The sequence below is a fragment of the Nelumbo lutea genome, chromosome 1 (genome assembly GCF_056320005.1).
Source record: "Nelumbo lutea isolate HS-2025 chromosome 1, American lotus-T2T, whole genome shotgun sequence".
NCBI classification, from domain to species: Eukaryota; Viridiplantae; Streptophyta; class Magnoliopsida; order Proteales; family Nelumbonaceae; genus Nelumbo; species Nelumbo lutea.
The window spans coordinates 73,505,220-73,524,601 of NC_142684.1; the positions used below are offsets into that span (position 1 = coordinate 73,505,220).

The window sequence follows — 19,382 nt, forward strand, 5'->3', positions numbered from 1 at the left end:
GCACTTCATAAACTCCCCGCGCTAAGGCGGTACTCTTTGCTCGAGGAGTGGGGGGCAACTGATGAAGGATGATTTGACCCAACCTATGAAATGGTGACATGTAGACGCTGACTTAGCATGAGCGACAACCTAGCATTGAAGCCCGGAGTAACTAAGTGACGGGCCCATGAAGCAGTCCGCTACGCTACAACTCACGAGGGGAGGAGTCCACTGCGAGGCGAACTCTGTGTTCCCCGTGCTATCTTTGAAGAGATACTCCGAGGCAACTTAGCTCGCGAGCTAAAGTTATTAGCTCACCCGAGCTCCCTAGCAGCCAAGTCATTATGAGGACCAATTTCACTAAGGGTTATCCTGGAGTGTTCCAAGCTCGCCACGAGATAGCTCGCGAATGAGCCACACTAGCACCCTCCAGGAAGCTTCCGACTGATAGACCGTACCGGTCAGACTGCGCCATATCCTCTACTGACGGTGCAGTCCCAGTCCTTTCGATAGTCTGCATCCATGTCTCTCGACAGGCAAAGGCGTGCTTGCCACTTTGGAGACGTGTCACTCACCCAGGTAAAGCGTACACCACAACGGCCACCTGCGCAGCCCTGGCAGGTAACGACTGTACCAGGAGCCCAGTGGTGGTAACGCGCCATCCTCACTCTTATCCTTCGTTCTCCTTTTGCTTCCTGCACACAATACTAACTTAAGCATCGGAGCGTTCCCGCCAGGAAACCCCTCGGGAGTTCTTCCTCTTTCCTATTGTCTTAGGTACCTCTCAGGAGCCACGCAAGCGTAATTTGGGCCCTTAAGCTTATTATCGTCCAACAGTTTAGCGAATTGTCTGTTCGTCATTTCTAATAAAAGGCAAAACAACCTATTACTCCACAAACTAATTTGATTCATGTTATCTACATAGATATGGCTTTTAATCTATGTTACATTTCCATTTGTTCGTCTATAAGATTTCCCTCCTATCTTAGTAACGGAGACTACGAACTATGTCTCTGGAAATGTGGGAAACTACATAGGGTGCATGGAGCCAATTATTTCTACTGCATAACCCCACCACTTTCAATGAAGGATCACATCCACTCATCTCATGAGCTTTCTCTTTGGCCACTATCAGACAAGGTTCATTGCCATTTTAGGTTAAACCTTTCTGTCCGGCGAGTGCTTACACATCATATTTGTGAATGCCAAGGTACTATGAGAGAGTCTTCCATTTTAGGATAGGCCCCTCTTACATCGATCTATGACACCCCTATCATCTTACGAAACAATCCAATAGATCTAGCGGCAAATGGATGACCCAATTTTATGGTGTATTTTCTCATTACTGAAGGACCCATCTTCTTGTTAATGATGGAAGGTCTTTAGAGAATTCATTATATGAATCTCCCTTTCACATGCACTCATATTTCAGTGGAGGGAACGAAATATGAGTGCATGTGAGGGTTTTATTTAGGTCAAACCAAAGTGGCTCCCACTGACTTTCTCAAAGCCAAATTTAAATGGGCCCTAAATAGCTAGGGTTCCGCACGGTTCTTCTTTAGGGAGGAAGCTGATGTGGGGCCCACCAAATGGGGAGATCATCAAATAATCTTATGGACATCATGGCAATGATGTACATTCAGCCATGGTGTGCGTAAGAGCCACTATTGAAATAATCATGGGCCAAGTACTTATGGTCCATGTAAGTAGCACATCACACATCCATACATCACATGCATGAAATAAATTGGTCCAATCAATTAGAATATCTGTAGAAACCTTCATTAATTAGATTAAATCAGTATCAATCCAACAAATCCTATAATGTTATCATATAACATTATCTAGGTACATTGGCTGTACTGCAAAAAGCAGTTCAGCACATGCAGCTAATTTAGGGCTGATTCAGTCATTGTCATTAAAATTAGGTTTTACAAAGGTGGGCCGAATTAAAGATTGAAGTGGGCCATCAACTCTCTATCCTAAATTGAATTAGGGTTAGAAAATCCAACCCCATCAAACCAACCATTCGATCCAACCAGTTTGGACCAAATCTGGTGTAAATTGGCCCAAGTTTTGGTGTCCAGTTCAAGATTTAATTCAAGAATAATGATATGAAAATAAATTAATTCAAGATAATCAAATTATCAAGATACTAATATCAGAGGTCTGCACTGTGATTTTCTTGGATATCCTGCAAACCTGCAAAGAACAGTTAATCGTAGATTGCGGAATCGATATCTACAAAATCACAGATCGCAGAAATTGTTTCTGCGAAAATTTCTTCTCCTCTGTTGCATGCTCCAACGATCTCCAGATGGAAATAAAATAGAAAAACCTAATTTTTCTATTATTACATCACATCAAATTCCTATACAATTTGTCAAAAATAAGAAAAAAAAATTTACAGACCAGAATTGAATAGAATAGAAATCGTAGGGTGTGCCAATCTTGGCACCATAAAGATTCAATCTCCATCACATGTGCAGCCCAAAAATTCAAGAAAAATTCACAAAAAAATTCTATAAATTTTAGAGAATAATAAAGATTTATTTTCCAGATCATCTGCCTATAATCTGGGAACCAAATTCAAGAAAAAACGCTAATTGTGCAAATCGGGTAGAATGCTTTCTACCCATTTGCGCAGATTCAAATCTGTCCTAATTTGGTTCAAGACTTGAATTTGGCTCTGATACCACTGAAGGGGTGGGAGATCCATCATATGGATGGCTCTGATACCACTGAAGGGTGTGCCAATCTTGGCATCATAAAGATTCAATCTCCATCACATGTGCAGCCCAAAAATTTAAGAAAAATTCACAAAACAATTCTATAAATTTCAGAGAATAATAAAGATTTATTTTCTAGATCATTTGCCCATAATCTGGGAACCAAATCCAAGAAAAAATGCTAATTGCACAAATCGGGTAGAATGCTTTCTACCCATTTGCGCAGATTCAGATATGTCCTAATTTGATTCAAGACTTGAACCTAGCTTTGATACCACTGAAGGGGTGGGAGATCCATCATATGGATGGCTGAACCCTATAGGAAGGTTGGGCAAAATTTTAAAAATTTCTTTACTCCCATCTGGGAATCCTATTCCCAATTTAGAAATACTCCCATTTGGGAATCCTATTCCCAATTTAGAAAATTACATTTTCAAGGTTTGTTCTTGTAACCAAACCAGATCAAATCTGAAACCAAATCAAGGGAGGGATATACCTGATACGGAATCCACGCAAGAATTCTCCTCCCAACGTAGGTGTTCACGCCCAAAAAGTGTACCAAATCCTCATTCCACTGAATATGACACAACTTAGGATGAGGCGGGATCAATAGGTAGTTATTCACCAAGGTGATGGATTGATTATGGTATTGTACTAGGTGTTGGATTGATTGATTATGACAACTTAAGCAGTCCTGTGACATGGGCAAATATGGGTTTGGAGCACCCATTCTCATAAGATGATAAGACCTATCTACTGATAGAGTCTAGATCCAAATAAAGATTAGGATTACAAACCTCCTAATTCGATTAGGAGTGGTGCTCCTTAAGGCTTATAAAAGGGGAGGAGGTGAACTATTCCAGATCATTCTATGCTTTCAGTTCTCTCTTTCTCTTCTCTTGTCACCCAAAAACCCTAGGTCAATATATAGTTTCTTGGATTGATCTTGATAAGTTCCACCTCTGAATTTTGCAAGAAAAATCAGAGAAATTTTGTGCTCAACTCCCTTGTTCGATCAATGCAGTTGGATTGCAATTTTGCTAAAAACTATGTTGCTGAACTGGCTTCACTCCAAGTTGCGCCATTTTTAATGGAGGCTGGTTTTAGGATTGAATTTGGGCGTGAACTACCACTTTGGGAACTACATCTATGGATTTTGATTAGATATTCTTCTCCCTTCTTTTGGTTTCAAATCTAATATAATTTCGGTGCAAGAACAATCCTTGAAAAATGCAGTTTTTTCTAAAACTAAGAATTCAAATCCCGGAAGGTGAGAAATTTTTTGAAAATTTGCCCAACCATTCAGCGTGGTTCGGCCATTCATATGATGGATTACACATTCCTTCAATGCTGCTATTGACGTGATTGTGGACGCACAGGAATAGGCATCTTGAAAGAAGGATTAGATGGATTTGTGGCTGCAAGGCTAGCTAGATGACCATATATGAATTGTACTTCATTCCCTCCTTGATACTTGGTTTCAGATGTCTTTGGCTTAGAGGTGGTTGCCCTTACTCCAATCATTAGTGGGTTAATCCGTCCATGCCTAAGAGATTGTTCAATCCTGACAGCTCCTTTTAGCACTTTGTTGAAGTCCTTGAGCGGTTGTGCAACCAACAAAGTATGGTATGGATCTTTAAAGTCTTGACAAAAAGCCTAACCATTTCTTCCTTGGGCATGGGGTGACATAGTTTGGATGCCATTTCACGCCACCTATAAGCGTAATTTAGGAAAGATTCTCTAGGATTCTGAGTCATGGACTCAAGATTTGCTCGATCTGGCACTAATTCCATGTTGTAGGAAAAGTCTATAAGAACACTTTAGATACTTGTTTCCATGATTTCTTTTTCTCTTTCTCAAAATTGGCAAACCACATCCTAGCACTCCTAGTTAAGCTTTTCTGAAACATTTGGATCAAGAGCTTCTCATTAGAACCATATTAAAACATATCTCCACAAAGACTTTTAAGTGAGTCTACGGACAACATTTTCCATCATATTTCTCAAAATCAGACATCTTGGCCTACAATTATAAGCATAACTCCTTAAAATCCATGATTCCCAAATTATGCACTCCCTTCACTTGCCTCATCTCTTCTTTCAATCTCTCCACATCATCCTTTATGGGGCTTTGAAATAGGGGAGGTGGTATAGTGAACTTGGGATTATCTTCTCTGAAAAAGGGGTGGAGAGGGCCGAGTATAGGATTGCCTTAGAAAGCTGAATGTTGGCTAATGTGGGGGTTGACAGTAGGATTATTCGGCAAAGGTAAAGGTTGATTGGGGTGGAGGATGGCAGTAGAACTGTTCTGCAAATGTAGAGGCTAGTTGGGGTGGAGGATGGCAGTAGGACTATTTTGCAAATGTAGAGGCTAGTTGGGGTGGAGGCTAGTGTGACGAAACAATGAACACAAAAGGGGGAGGTGTAAAGGTAGTATTGTGTGTGGTGGATGTTGGCAACGAAGATGATGTGAAATGTGGGAAAGTTGTTGATGTATTCAGAGGTGTGAAGGTAGGAAAGGTTCCCGATGCTAATGGACGAGTGTTTTGATTTGTTGAGGAAGGCAGACATGGTTTTGATCTGACATGTTCTTCGCGAAAGGTCATGAACTGGGCTATTACATCCTCTAGCTGCTCCCGAAGTTTGAGGTATTTGGTGTATGAAACCAAGGCTGGTCTGTTTGGATCAACTGAAACGGACAAACCCATAGATGAGGAGGTGGTTGTAGGATCATTCTTGACGAAGTCTTTTGCCATGGCTCGGGAAACCAATCAGGTTACTACATGATGAGTTGGAGATTTAAGATTCCCAATGGTGTTCTCCTGTCAACATAACCTAATTAGCAACTGCTTCTTTCTTTATTTTGCTATCACTCGTTCCTTCTCTTCGAATTTTTTATTTTTATTTTTTGATAATTTTGATTTTTTTTATTTTAATTTTTATTCCTTTATATTTCCCCTCTCTTCTTCTTCTTCTTCTTGTTTCTCTTTGTTTTCCTTCATTTATTTTGTATTTATTATTTTTGGATTTTTTATTTATGACTTTTACTATTTATTATCTCTTTTTTATTTTTAATTCTTGATTGACTTGATCTGATTTTTTTTATTTTGATCTTTGTTTTATTCCTTTGATTTTTTTTATTTGTTTTTTGTTCTTTGTTTTTTTATTTATATATATTTTTTGTTTTTTTGGATTTTGGATTTATGATCCTTGATTGATTTAATTGACTTTTTTTTTATTTATTATTTATTTTCTTAGTTTTTACAAAGCCGACTACACCCAACTATGATGACATGATAATTGACTTTATTTGGCTGAAGAATGAAGCATAGGAATCCACCGATTGGAAGTAACCAAAAGACAAAACACCTTTTTTTTTTTTCTTCTTTTAGTTCTCTACGTTGAGTTTTGAAGAATCAAAAAGCTTCTCCCAAATTCCAATACTAAATGCCGCAACACTCAAACGATACCCTTGTTTATGTTTCTCTTGCATCATAGCAAACCGTGTCCTCGAGCCATTTATCAAGGGGTTTGCCAATCTAATAACTGATAAAACCCATCTCCCCAAGCCTGTCCCCATTCACTATACTCTGCCCATCTAACACAAATGCAGGTTTCTGTATGCTATTATATATCCTCTGATAAACAAGTGTCCTGGATCCATCCCACTCTGTCAAAGCTCGAATGCTATGGGCATCCTTTGTTGTCTCGTATGCATCCCAGCAACGTACACTTTCTTCGCAGAGATGGGGTCGTGGGTAGTTCTGGTCGAACTTGTCCACTGGAAGGTCCCTCTAGACATGATCCTTAATAACCTGGTTATAAATGATTATGCAGGTTCCATTCCTTGACACCCTTTTGCACACATCGATGACAGGGGTCTCCCCTGTGTAACCTGTATCTTTCTTGAAGGCAAACCGAGAACAATAATCTTCTTTCATGAGACTGATGAAAATGGAAAAGACAACTCAGTTGACAAAATGGTTTTTGGCCAACGATCACTGATGACCTGTTTCCAATAGTTTTCTACCATAGGGAAGCCATTGCATTCATAGACGTAGATCTCTGTAAAACCTAGAAATAGAACCGGCACCTTCTCCCTTCCTCTGTCCTGCAGAAGCTTGAACCAACACCAGGTGGTGCTATTCCACGGACTGTAGCAGCGCAAACCAACACATATCTATAGCTAACAGGTATTAGATCTCACTCACTCACTCACTCTCTCTCTCTCTCTCACTTTACGTATTTTATCACGCGTATTAACCTGTAATGGTCTTTTCCTTTTGTAGTACTTGAATTCAGGAAGCAAAGCCATCACAAACTTCTCTGTGGCATGAAGTTTGATGAATTGGCATAGTGTGAATAGGGATAAAGAGTGAATTTTGAGGAGGAATATTTATTTTCTTTAACTAAATACCTTTTAATAGATCTTTTCTTGGGTTTGATCTCCATCTCTGTCTCCATGGGTTATCTCTACATTCTGGTGTCATTGATCTTTATATTGTTTGAAGGTTTTGGTGCATATATTTATTATTTTATATTGTTTGAAGGTTTTGGTACATTCTGGAGTCATTGATCTCTACATTCTGGAGTCATCACAAACTTCGTTGTTGCCTGTCATCTTCTCATATACATGTGCAGTGAAGCTGTAATGTAATAGATATAATGTCTTGTCATTTTGTTTGTCAAATTTAATCTAATTATGTTGCAAATTGTAGTTTGAAAGTTATTTTTCTTGATGGACAATGTATCAATTGCCAGCGGTCAATCATTAGAATACTGAAGGCATTATGTCTTGTCATTTTGTTTGTCAAATTTAATCTAATTATGTTGCAAATTGTAGTTTGAAAGTTATTTTTCTTGATGGACAATGTATCAATTGCCAGCAGTCAATCATTAGAATACTGAAGGCATGACTCAATCCTAAATCTAAACAGCCACCTTGACCCTCCAAATAAATGAAAAGAAGAGGGAAAAAAGATTATACCTAATAGTTAGTAGGCACTTTCATGTTTGAAAAATGGAGTTATTTTATAAGTTGTTGGTTTTTTTTCTCCAGTTACTTCTCATACAATTTCTTTCTGTGTAAACATGAATGTAACACAACACTGAATTCAGAAACCCCTTTAATTAGTTGATGGTAACTATTTTTATCTGAGCTTATGAATTATGATTACTCATGGCTAGGCACTCAGTATACATGGATTATATTATTATAATATTTATTATTCTTTTACCTGCTTATTCCTTGTCAATATATATTTTTTTTTATATTTCCCGAATCAAAGCAAATGTTTATCATTCAACTACATCAAATTGGCAACTTCTCCCTGGATGTTGCCCTTATATGTTATTTTCGCTCATCTGTATTTCTGGATTTATCTGATATTAACTTCTCTTACTTTTGTACCAAATGGCATGAGATTATTTTCTCATCTCTTGGTGTCTAGATGGAGTTTTAGTGGCCATAGCTTGTAGTTTTCTATGTGGAGCTCAAACCCTTGTGGTAAAAAATTCTTGCCTTACCTATCAAAAAGAATAGCTATCTTCTAACTGATGTTGGACTTTCAAAATGCATCTTGTGGGGCTGTTTCAGCATAAGTGTTTATTTCGTCTTGCAATGTATTTACAAGTTAAATGATTAGTGAGACTTTTGTTTATTTTATATCCACATTACGATCTTTCCTTCTTAACAATATTTGTTTGTTTTGCTGAAATTACTTTGTAATGTCTTCATCCAGGTTGTTGGGACCCTTTTTACACATCATCAGAAATGTGTTCTGCTGGATACACAGGCATCTGGAAATAACCGAAATATAACTACTTTTATAGGAGGTCATGATCTTTGTGTTGGTCGCTATGACACGCCTGAGCATCGACTGTTTCGTGATCTTGAGATAGTGTTTCGGGATGATTATCATAACCCAACATTTACCGCCCATAAAAGCTTAACTTATGAATGACCAACATAAATCACCCATGGAGTTGTCATTTTAAATTTCTCAAGTTTAGTGTTCTTGGTCTTATCAGATGCTGATAATCTAATACTAATGTTGTTGGCACTGAAAATTGCTAGCAAAATAAGAGTTAAGGAGAGATTTGCGGTGTATAATGTAATGCCAATGTGGCCTGAGGGTGTCCCTACTGATGCATCTGTGCAAGAAATTCTCTATTGGCTGGTAATGTGATTTGTCAACTATTAAATGATTCAATCCACAACCTTACTTGTTTACAAAATTATACCATGTGTTTAATGTTGATGACCAAATATTATTCACAATGGAGTTCTTGAATAAATCCTTTTAGCAACATTGTGGACCTCATATAGGCTTATCCTCAATCTAATGGCTCTTAAGTACTTTCCAGCACTACCTATAGCTGGAATGTCTTAGGATCTATTAGAACTCCTAAACAACCTTCTAACGTTTATATTTTGATACGTTACAAGTTTGTTTCTAAAACCAATACCTACTAAAACAATAAAAATAATAAAATTCTAATCGAGAAAACTCAACATAACCAAAAAACAATACAAAATCTTGAATTGTCCTTAAATTGGCCCTAATTCACTGACTTGACCTCCAAATTGCTTAATCTTGATCTTACTACATAGGTAATGTAATAACAATACCAAAACCAAGCCAAATTCTTTAAGCCACAAGTAGAGCGATGGACTTGATCAAATGTCTCTTCTTGATTTTCGGTTGAAGTTTAAATAACTCATACATAACAATGAATATCATCCTCCTTGTGTGCCATATCATCAGGATTGGCCAATTCTTTACCAAAAAACCTAGCAAGGAATGGTATAGATAGGTCTGAGTTATGTTAGGATACTACAGTAAACACTAGTCTTCTTGGGGTATGTTTCCATCAGCCATTTATAATTATACTTTCCCGTCTTATTTTTGGTTTAGTGAAGTTTTTCACATTAAAAAGTACCATTACCCAAATTCGATCCTAACTATCTAGGGTCTTGGGAGGGGTGAAATGGATATGGGCATAATATTTGGCTTTTGTGGCACAAAGTAGCTGCTCAAGAAACAAACCTGCATTTCACTTGTCAGATTGAGATTTTTGTTGAAAGGTTATGTATTAACTGAGATCTTCACACTACCCATCAAAAAATAAAAGAAAAAAAAATTATATTTGCATTTTCAGAATGATGATAGTATGATATCGATATTGTTCATTTTAAACCTTAAATATTGTTGGTGTGTGTGTGTCTTCGATATATTTTTACATGAATTTATCAGGAACTTGTATAGAAATCAAACATGAGTAAAAAACTCGATTTGAAAGTAGTTTTGACTTTTGCTTCTTTGCTTTTGCAAGGTCAGACAGTGCAAATGATGTATGAAATTGCTGCTAAGGTACTAAAATCCATGTAGCTTGAGAATTCACATCCTCAAGACTACATGAATTTCCATTGTCTGGGTAATCGGGAACAAATACCCAAGGGCATACATGAATCAACTAGTCCATCCACTAATGGTGGATGAATTGTATGTTAGATAGTTATGCCCTTTAACTCCAATCAGATTGATCTACCTTTTTGACATTTACTGTAAATGAATAAAGTACATAATTGATTCATGCCATCGTGGTGTGTTTCTGTGTAAAATCCTTAAACTAAACACTTATGAGACTCGTGCTAGTTTATAATCTTCACAGCCATTGAATAGACTTGTGGAAATTTATCCTGTCAAGGCGGACATTGATGTATCGCCAAATTGGTTGAAGTGGATTCTAAGCTGCCAGGGTGAGACCTGAGATACATGTAGTGTGGGTTTTCTTAAAACTTTGAACTGAACCAAAATTCCAATATTGCTTTGGACCTTAGATATAGATGGATAAAATTGGAATGTTACACCTGACTCCTAGACTTGATTATGATATTGTACTAGGTGTCGAATTATGCTATTTTTGATATACCAATCAGTGAGATTGTTAGAGGGGGTCAAAACTTAGGTATGTTAGGATAGTCTGAGAATTCATCTGAATGGGTGATCATAGTGACAGAATCAGCCCCTTTGTCGGTCAAAGTGAATGATCAGGGATGCACTCTCTCTGATGGAAACCTAAACTGTCGACAGTTGATTTCAATCGTTGAAATTTGTTTTGCAAAATATATTTATATAAAGATATACAATACATATATATATATATATATATATATATATATATATATATATATATTACTGTTTCAAAATGTTTGCAAAAGGTTTTAATTCCCAGGATCTATGTGAGTAGAGAGTGTAACATTGTACCTTGCAACCGACGGAGATGTCTTCTCTTGTCAGGCAATGTTTGATCATTATGGGCTAAGAGATTAAGTGTAAGACCATTAAGGGTAATATCTGATGGGCTAATCTTGCATTTGCCCATTGTCTTTGGGTTTTCATAAGGTGGCTGGACCCAATGACCACTTAGTGTAAATGTTGGGCCTGTTAAGAGCCCATGGTGATGGACTCAGGGGTTCACTGTCTCTTACAATGAATTCGGCCAGGCCTTGTAACAAAGGTTGGGTTGAACCCATGTGACTGATGTGTAGATCAATATTTAGGTTTCACGCCATACAAAGATAGCCAACTGGGCAGCATGTTAAGTGAGTATATAGACCTAATGGGCCTAAAGCCCATTTGAACTAGCTTAATGAGATTAATTAAATAAGGGGCAGTTCTGGGATTTGGATCAGCTGATAGGATAATGGATTATCCCTATCCACTCAAAGAGTCTACATCCAAATAAAGATTTGGATAAAGAAACTCTTAATTTAATTAGGAATGTTGATCTTTATCTATAGATAAGATAAGGGATTATCCTTATATCTTAAAAGAGAGTTCAGATCCAAATATAAGATTTGGATTAGGAAATTCCTAATAGGATTAGGAAAACCACTCTTTAAGGCTATAAATAGGAGAGTTCAGATCCAAATATAAGATTTGGATTAGGAAATTCACAGTCTGCTAAATTAAGAGTGAAGACAACACACAGTTTGACTGCTTTTGTCTTCTACTCTTTTCTTCCTATTCTTGCCGCCCTACCCAGTTCGATCTCCACCTATGGGAGTGATCAGGAATCGTTCTTGATATTGCTTCTTACTAGAAGAAGCAATCTGAACTTGTGCTCACCAGCCCTTTACTACATTCTTGCTAAAGAGTCGTCATGCTGCTTCTGCTTCACTTCACACTGTGTCATTTTCAGTCGGAGCAGATTTTGGTTTTCTCCTTGGGCATGAACACCTTCGTTGAGAGTTACTATTACTCCGTATCAGGTATATCCCTCTCCTCCCTTTTTTGGTTTCATATCCGGTCCGATTTGTTTCAAGATTGATCATTGAAAATACAGTTTTCTAAAATAGGGAATGCGAATCTTAGATTGGAGAGAGAGAAATTTTTGAAATTTCACCCAGCCTTCTTGCAGGGTTCGGCCATCCATATGATGGATCTCTCATCCCTTCATTGTATGCATTGATAAGCTAAGGAGACCATGAAGAGACTAGGTGCAGGCTGAATTGTAAGAAAATGGATTAAGAAACCCTGCATTTTTTGGGCTTTATCTCAAAATGGGCCAACATCTAGGTCTTTACTGGTCCATGTGGATCCAGCCCAATGCCATTGAGTTTACTCGTCTCTCCTACCACAAGAGAAGTCCATGGATTCCTAATAGGGTCATTCTATTTATATGGTATTTTCCTATGCTGCCACTAGTGTAGATTCAGTTTCTCATTTTAATTGAATTCTATAGCTTCGAGATATTTATATGGTCATATGTGATTTAGTTATTATTATTTTTGTTTGTGTTTTTATTAGATCTTTATATTAAGATTTTATTTAGCTTGGAGTTCTTTAATAATTTAAACTCGCAGCTCAAGTGTCAAACATGCAAGTTGGCCAAAGTCAACCCTTACAAAGTGAGAAAATAATATTCTTTTAACGATTTTCACTTCATTTTACTTGATCTTGTATTTTGAGCATTGACCAATTTTTTATTAATAAACATAATCCATTTCCTAACAATTTATATGGTATGATTTGCAGGTTCAACCATTATGTAAAATGGATTTGCATTGGAAGACATGTTACATTATCTTGAAAATTGGATTTTTTTTAATTCCTTGTACTTTTATACATCAATTGGATATTGTATTTAAACAATTTGTTTTGGACATTATAATAATAAAGAATTGAATTAATAGATTTTGTTTTAATTGCATTTTTTATTTAAATTGTTTTTTATGTATCAATTGTCTTGAGATTTGTATTAAACAGGTATTAAAATGAGATTTGTCATGGAATTAAGCTAGTAAAAAAAAAAAAAAAATCAAAGCCAACAGTCATGAAACCGCCAACTTATCCATAAACAAAATGTAAGGCAGCAGTCAAATAGAACCTAAGCCGGTGGTTCAGACCGCCACCTAAGAAGGTAGGCAGAGTTTTGATTGACCTAAGACAGCGGTCAAATATGATCTAAGCCGGCGGTTCAAACCGCCACCTAAAAAGGAAACAATGAATTGATAAACCTAAGGCGTCGATCAAAACCGCCACCTTTATTAATGCTAAGTCGACGGTTCGGACGTACCGCCGCTTTAGAGTTAATTGAACTGTTTTGGACCGGCCATCAGGGGCGGCGGTCTTTTCTGTCTAACCGGCAGTCTTGCCACCTAAGCCAACAATGGTTTAGGGGGCAGTCTGAAGATCACCACCTTAGACCTAAGCTGACGGTCTTAAGGCCTAAGCCGGTAGTCATGCAACCGCTGGCTTAGACCGATTTTCTTGTAGTGACTACTGAGAGTTGCATTAGGATGAAGAACACCTTTCCTAGAAGACTTATTTTCGCCATGTCTACAAAGAAGCTAACCAGGCCACGGATTGGATAGCTCATGAAGCTTAGATTTCTAGTTAGGATTTGCCCTTTGGTTTTATTCAAAAAAAATGTTGGTGATTTCAATGCATAGGTATTTCATAAATACGCTTAGAGCAGAAAGCAATGTTTCTTGTCTATAGATTAAGGCCCCATGTGGCATGCCTTTTTCTATGCGGGTTATCGACTGTTTAGAAGTCTGGTAGTCCGTGTTTTGATTGTTTTTTTTTTTTTTCCCTTTGATTGGAAAAGGATTTAGCAGTCAAAAGATGCCATTCCAAATAGATGTGCAAAGCCTGTTTTAGGTTATTTGTAGGAAACTCAAATGGAGCTTTTCGACTTTTTCTATTGAATCTTCGTGCATAAAGATGCTCTTTCACCAAATAGTCTTGATGTTTAAAAACAAAAAACAAAAAACTTATCAAACGGCACCAAAGATATTAACGTTAAATTCATTAAGTAGGATCAGTAGCAAGATTTCAATTTCATTTTCACCCTTGCAAAATAAACCAGTATTTGCACTCTCATGCATGAACGCAAATGAAATTAAAGTGCAGAAAATAGGATTAGGGAGAAATTAAACACGAGTTTTCATGAGGAGGTATAATTTTATTTCCTGAAGCAAAAATAACAGTGGCAAGGATTCAACATATCAGTAAGATGTGGAACATCAATCGACGTAATTAAATGCTTATAGTAACAGTATTTCATAAACAAGGAACTAAACTGGACTTAACGGGGAAGCAAATTAATTGCGGCAAATAGAAGCCTTGCCAAGCGACTGCAAATTTCAAATAGTACCAAATCTCTTTATTTGGAAACACAAAATGACTGATACACCTCCGCCTCCATCTTCACTTCAGTTTGATGAAGGTAACTACTTCAGTTTGATGAAGGTAACTATGCGTTTTCACAAAACTCTCTTCAACAATCCATAAAGCACTTTGTACGCGCGGTTTACAACTTAAAACTTTGGTATTCAAAACAGGTTTCATCGTCCACCACCTCCTCCTCTTCCTGATCCAGCACCAGCTCCCCCACCGGCACCAACTCCTACTCCAACACCAACACCAATTCCTAATCCAAACCCTCCACCAATACCATGACCCCCGCCAGCACCTCCACCGGCACCACCACCTCCACCTATACCACCACCAGCACCACCACCTCCACCTATACCACCACCAGCACCACCACCTAATCCTCCACCAGCACCACCACCTCCACCTATACCACCACCAGCACCACCACCCGCGCCACCACCACCACCGCCACCAAATCCTCCACCACCTCCAACACCTCCACCAGCTCCACCTCCTATTCCTCCACCTGCACCAAATCCACTTCCGTGACCTGATCCTCCACCAGCGCCAGAGCCACCACCACCTCCAAATCCTCCACCTCCTCCAACACCCCCACCAGCTCCACCTCCTACCCCTCCACCTGCACCAAATCCTCCTCCATGACCCGATCCTCCGCCAACGCCACCACCTCCCCCGCCACCAAAGCCTCCACCTCCTCCAACGCCTCCTCCAGCACCTACACCACCGCCGGCTCCAAAACCACCACCATGACCTGATCCACCACCTGCACCGCCTCCTCCGCCGCCACCAAAGCCGCCACCTCCGCCAACACCACCTCCTGCACCACCGCCTACACCACCGCCGGCTCCAAAACCACCACCATGACCTGATCCACCACCTGCACCGCCTCCTCCGCCGCCACCAAAGCCGCCACCTCCGCCAACACCACCTCCAGCACCACCACCTACACCCCCACCAGCTCCAAATCCTCCGCCATGACCTGAGCCACCACCTACACCACCTCCACCACCACCTCCAAAACCACCCCCTCCACCAACGCCGCCTCCTGCACCACCACCTATACCACCCCCAGCCCCGAATCCTCCACCATGGCCTGATCCACCCCCAGCACCACCACCCCCACCTCCTCCAAAACCTCCACCTCCTCCAACACCTCCTCCAGCACCACCACCAACGCCTCCTCCAGCACCAAATCCTCCACCATGTCCACCTCCACCTCCAAAACCGCCACCTCCACCCCCACCAAAACCACCGCCACCACCTAAACCACCGCGACCACCAAATCTAGGGCCGAAGCCACAATGCCGTCGTCCAAAACGACAACCATAATCATCACCGAATCTAGTCTCCTCGAGATTGCTATCACCAAAAGTGAATGAAATCAAATGGAAGATAATGCTAAAGAGAAGAAGCACAGACAGATTCTTTGTAGAGACACTCATGGCTGAGTGATACACAAGTTGGATTCTCAGTCACTTTTGGTATGACGTCCCCATATTAGCCGTCTATATATAATGAATTATATACAAGAAAGAATTTATGTATGACAGTCCATTCTTCTCCTTCATCACTTCTTGAGCATTCATTGACACTGCATGTACATGTTAACGTGACGCGTTTGAACAGTTGAGGAAGTGGCGGGGAACATTAAATGAGAATCACAGTCAAACCAGATTTGAAGTCTAACAGGTCAACCTGCCGACATTCAGTCTCATCTCTTCTCATGTGTTCATTTCTCCTCCAATCCAATTAGGGAATCAGGGTCCCCAGCGTACAATAAATAAATTAACCGCATTAGTAGATCGCAGCCGTTCAATCTTGTCTACCGTATGTCATCTTGCAGGCTCTTTTTCTATCGCATGACACATGGTCAATGATGATCCCAGCTGACTAGCTGAGTAAGTGCGATAACTCGTATTCAAAACTCAAAAGTCTGCTCTTGATAGCGACTGGCCGAGATGGACAAAGTATGGAACGAGACCCAATCAGCCTCTGAGTCCTGTCCCTACAACGTATGCATAATCATACATAGATTTAACTACAGCTGGCACTTGGTAGGCGTCATCTCAGATGCCAAACACTTCATGAGCAAGATGTGAACGGTGAACCAAATGCAAACATGGGCAATACTTGACTCCTACCTTAAAATTTGCTAAATCCTAAGCCCAAAAATGTAAAATCCACACTCTAAAACCCTTAAAACTAAAATCCTAATCTCTTAAACCCTAACCCTAAATCTAAAACCCTAAAACCCAAAAAAATCTAAACTCTAAACTCTACACCCTAACCCTAAAATCTAAAAAAAAAATCTAAACTCAAAACCTTTAAACCCTAAGCCCTAATCCTAAATCTAAATCTTAAACCCTAAGACTAAATACTAAAATTACCAACATAAAAAAAAACTAAATACTAAAATTAGTGTGTAAAATGAGTGATAGATCAACATGGTAGGAGCCAAGTATTTTATGTGCAAACATAGGGCTTCAAATAATTAAAAGATTTAAAAGCATGGTTTTTAAAACCGACCTGGAGACCAAACCAGTCAGAAGTCCAGGAACTGACTGTTCGACCCAAACAATCAGCCTGTTTTGATAAAAAAATAAAAAAATAATAAAAAATAAAAACAGTCAAAACTGTTCGAACGGTTAACCACCTGGGTCAGCGGTTTGTTGACCAAAATCAATGGTTTTTTGAGAAATCCTAGTTTTGGGGAAAAATGAAACCGGTCACCTGACCAGTTCCTAGTTTTTTCGGTCCGACCGTCCGGTCTAGTCTGATTTTGAATACCATGTTTAAAATATTGCACTAAGGTGGCATTTGATAACACTTTTATAATGTCATAGGCATGAAACTTTTTTCGGTCCGACCATCCGGTCTAGTCTGATTTTGAATACCATGTTTAAAATATTGCACTAAGGTGGCATTTGATAACACTTTTATAATGTCATAGGCATGAAAATTTTTCTTTTCAGACCCTATGGGTGTTTAGGTTTAGATTTGATTAGAGGATTGAAACACAAATTCATATCTGAAATGGTAAGACTTGGTTTCATGTCTTGTCAAAATCAGACGCATTTCAAATATGACAAAATGACATTAATGCCCTCATTAATGTTATCTATTTAATAATAACAACAACAATGAGAACAATTTATTTAATATAATCTATAGTAATAATAATAGAGAAATATTGTTATAAATATTTATTATTAATTAGAAAATATTAGTATTTCTTTATTTAAATAGATAATCATATTAGTAATAATATTTATTTAACAATAATAGTAATAATAAGATAATTATTATTTTAACAAAATAAATGATATCATTTTAGTTTAAGTATTAATATTTATATAGTATTAAGAATATTTAATAATAAGTTTATTAATAATAATAATATTTATTTATTATTAGTTAATAATAATAAATAAATATCATAATTAATTAAATAATAAATAATTATTTATTTCAATAAATCATAATATTTGTTTATTAATAGAATACTATTTTATTTAATATTCTTTTTATTATTTATAATATTATCAAACAATCTATTTCTAATGGTAAAATAGTAAACTTCATAGTTTCAGATGTTTGAGAATTGTTCTAACTCAAATGACCTTATCTTATCAGAGCCTTTAAAAAGCAAAAAAATCATTTCCACTTCTTTTCAGATTTTAGACATAAATAATAGCTTTTTGATTTTTCAGACATTAGACTTCAAATTTATCAAACACCACCTAAATGGCACCCAAAGTTTAAGGGTGTTCACGGTCCATTTTGTTTTTGGAGAAAATTCCAAACCAAACCAGCAATCAGTGGTTTGATAAATTTTCAGATTGAATCAAACCATTTCAGTATAGAAATCAAATCAAATTAAACAGTTGTCCGGTTCCTAATATGATTGAGCCAAATGACATATATGCATATATAAATAGCAAATAGAAAGTAAATATCAAATTAAAATGTTAACAAGTACTACCGATTACTATTATATAAATTACATTAATTTACACTTTCTCAAGTATAAACATCTCCTTGAGCATCAAATTACAAGTTAAAAATTAAAATAAACAACAACAATGTATGAGCCGTTTCTGGGTCTTACAAGGTACAACATGGGCGGACCGGGGTTAGCAAATTTTTTATTATTATTTAATTTCGAAATGGCCCAGCCCAAGAATCCAACAAGTACATAAATTTGAAATACAAGTAGTGTGAAGTGTGAACACATCAGTGATAATTGACGAAGCTGAAAGCAAAGTGTACAAATTGCACCGACATTCGTTAAGAGAATGGTGAGACATACATATACGCCTCCTTCTGGGGGATCATCCCATTAAAATGCTTAAATGCAGGCCGATGGGGTATCCTCCTTCCACAAGCAATTAAGTTTGTTCAGTCTAAGTTTGGGGTACGTGGAAACTTCATTCTTTATGACTATGTTTGGTTTGAAGGAAAAGGTAGGGAAGGAAAGAAAAGGTATCAAAACTTATATAAAATTTGTAAAGGTCTCCTTATCTTTCCTTTTCTTTCCTTTCCCTATTTTTGCTTCAAACTAAAGATAGCCTATCAGATTCAAGTTTTTCGGAGCATTTCTTGATCATTTCAAACTATATCAATTATCAGAAGACTATAGAAATGAATTCAATTCTTATTACATTGTTCCTTTTCAAGATTAATTAATCCTTAATTTATGGTTTATAAATCAATGGACAAATAAAAAATTTGATTTCATGTCATAGTAAATCAATGGACAAATGATTTTATATCAGAAGACATAAATTGCTACTTATTTTTCATTTTATTGAAGCAAGTGAATGGCCAAACTTAGATTTATTTAAAACAAGAGGAGATGAGTACGTATTACATTTTTGCAAGGTCTACATTTCAACGTGGGGTCAATGGCCATGTGAGTGGATTGGGGACTTGGGGCCAAGCATTTAGTAGGCCATAATTAAGTTTGGATAACTCTCTACATAGAA

General features: G+C 37.7%; 1 protein-coding gene across 1 annotated transcript; it reads right to left on the bottom strand.

The window, feature by feature from the left end:
* Window positions 1–14,469: 14,469 nt before the first annotated feature.
* Window positions 14,470–16,084, bottom strand: LOC148875340 (uncharacterized). Its single transcript, XM_088942306.1, has 2 exons — window positions 15,281–16,084; window positions 14,470–15,148 (listed from the first exon to the last, which is right to left on the bottom strand). Exons 1-2 carry the CDS (start codon window positions 15,837–15,839, stop codon window positions 14,565–14,567), a joined length of 1,143 nt encoding a protein of 380 aa, XP_088798432.1. The 5' UTR covers window positions 15,840–16,084; the 3' UTR covers window positions 14,470–14,564.
* Between the last annotated feature and the right edge of the window lie 3,298 nt (window positions 16,085–19,382).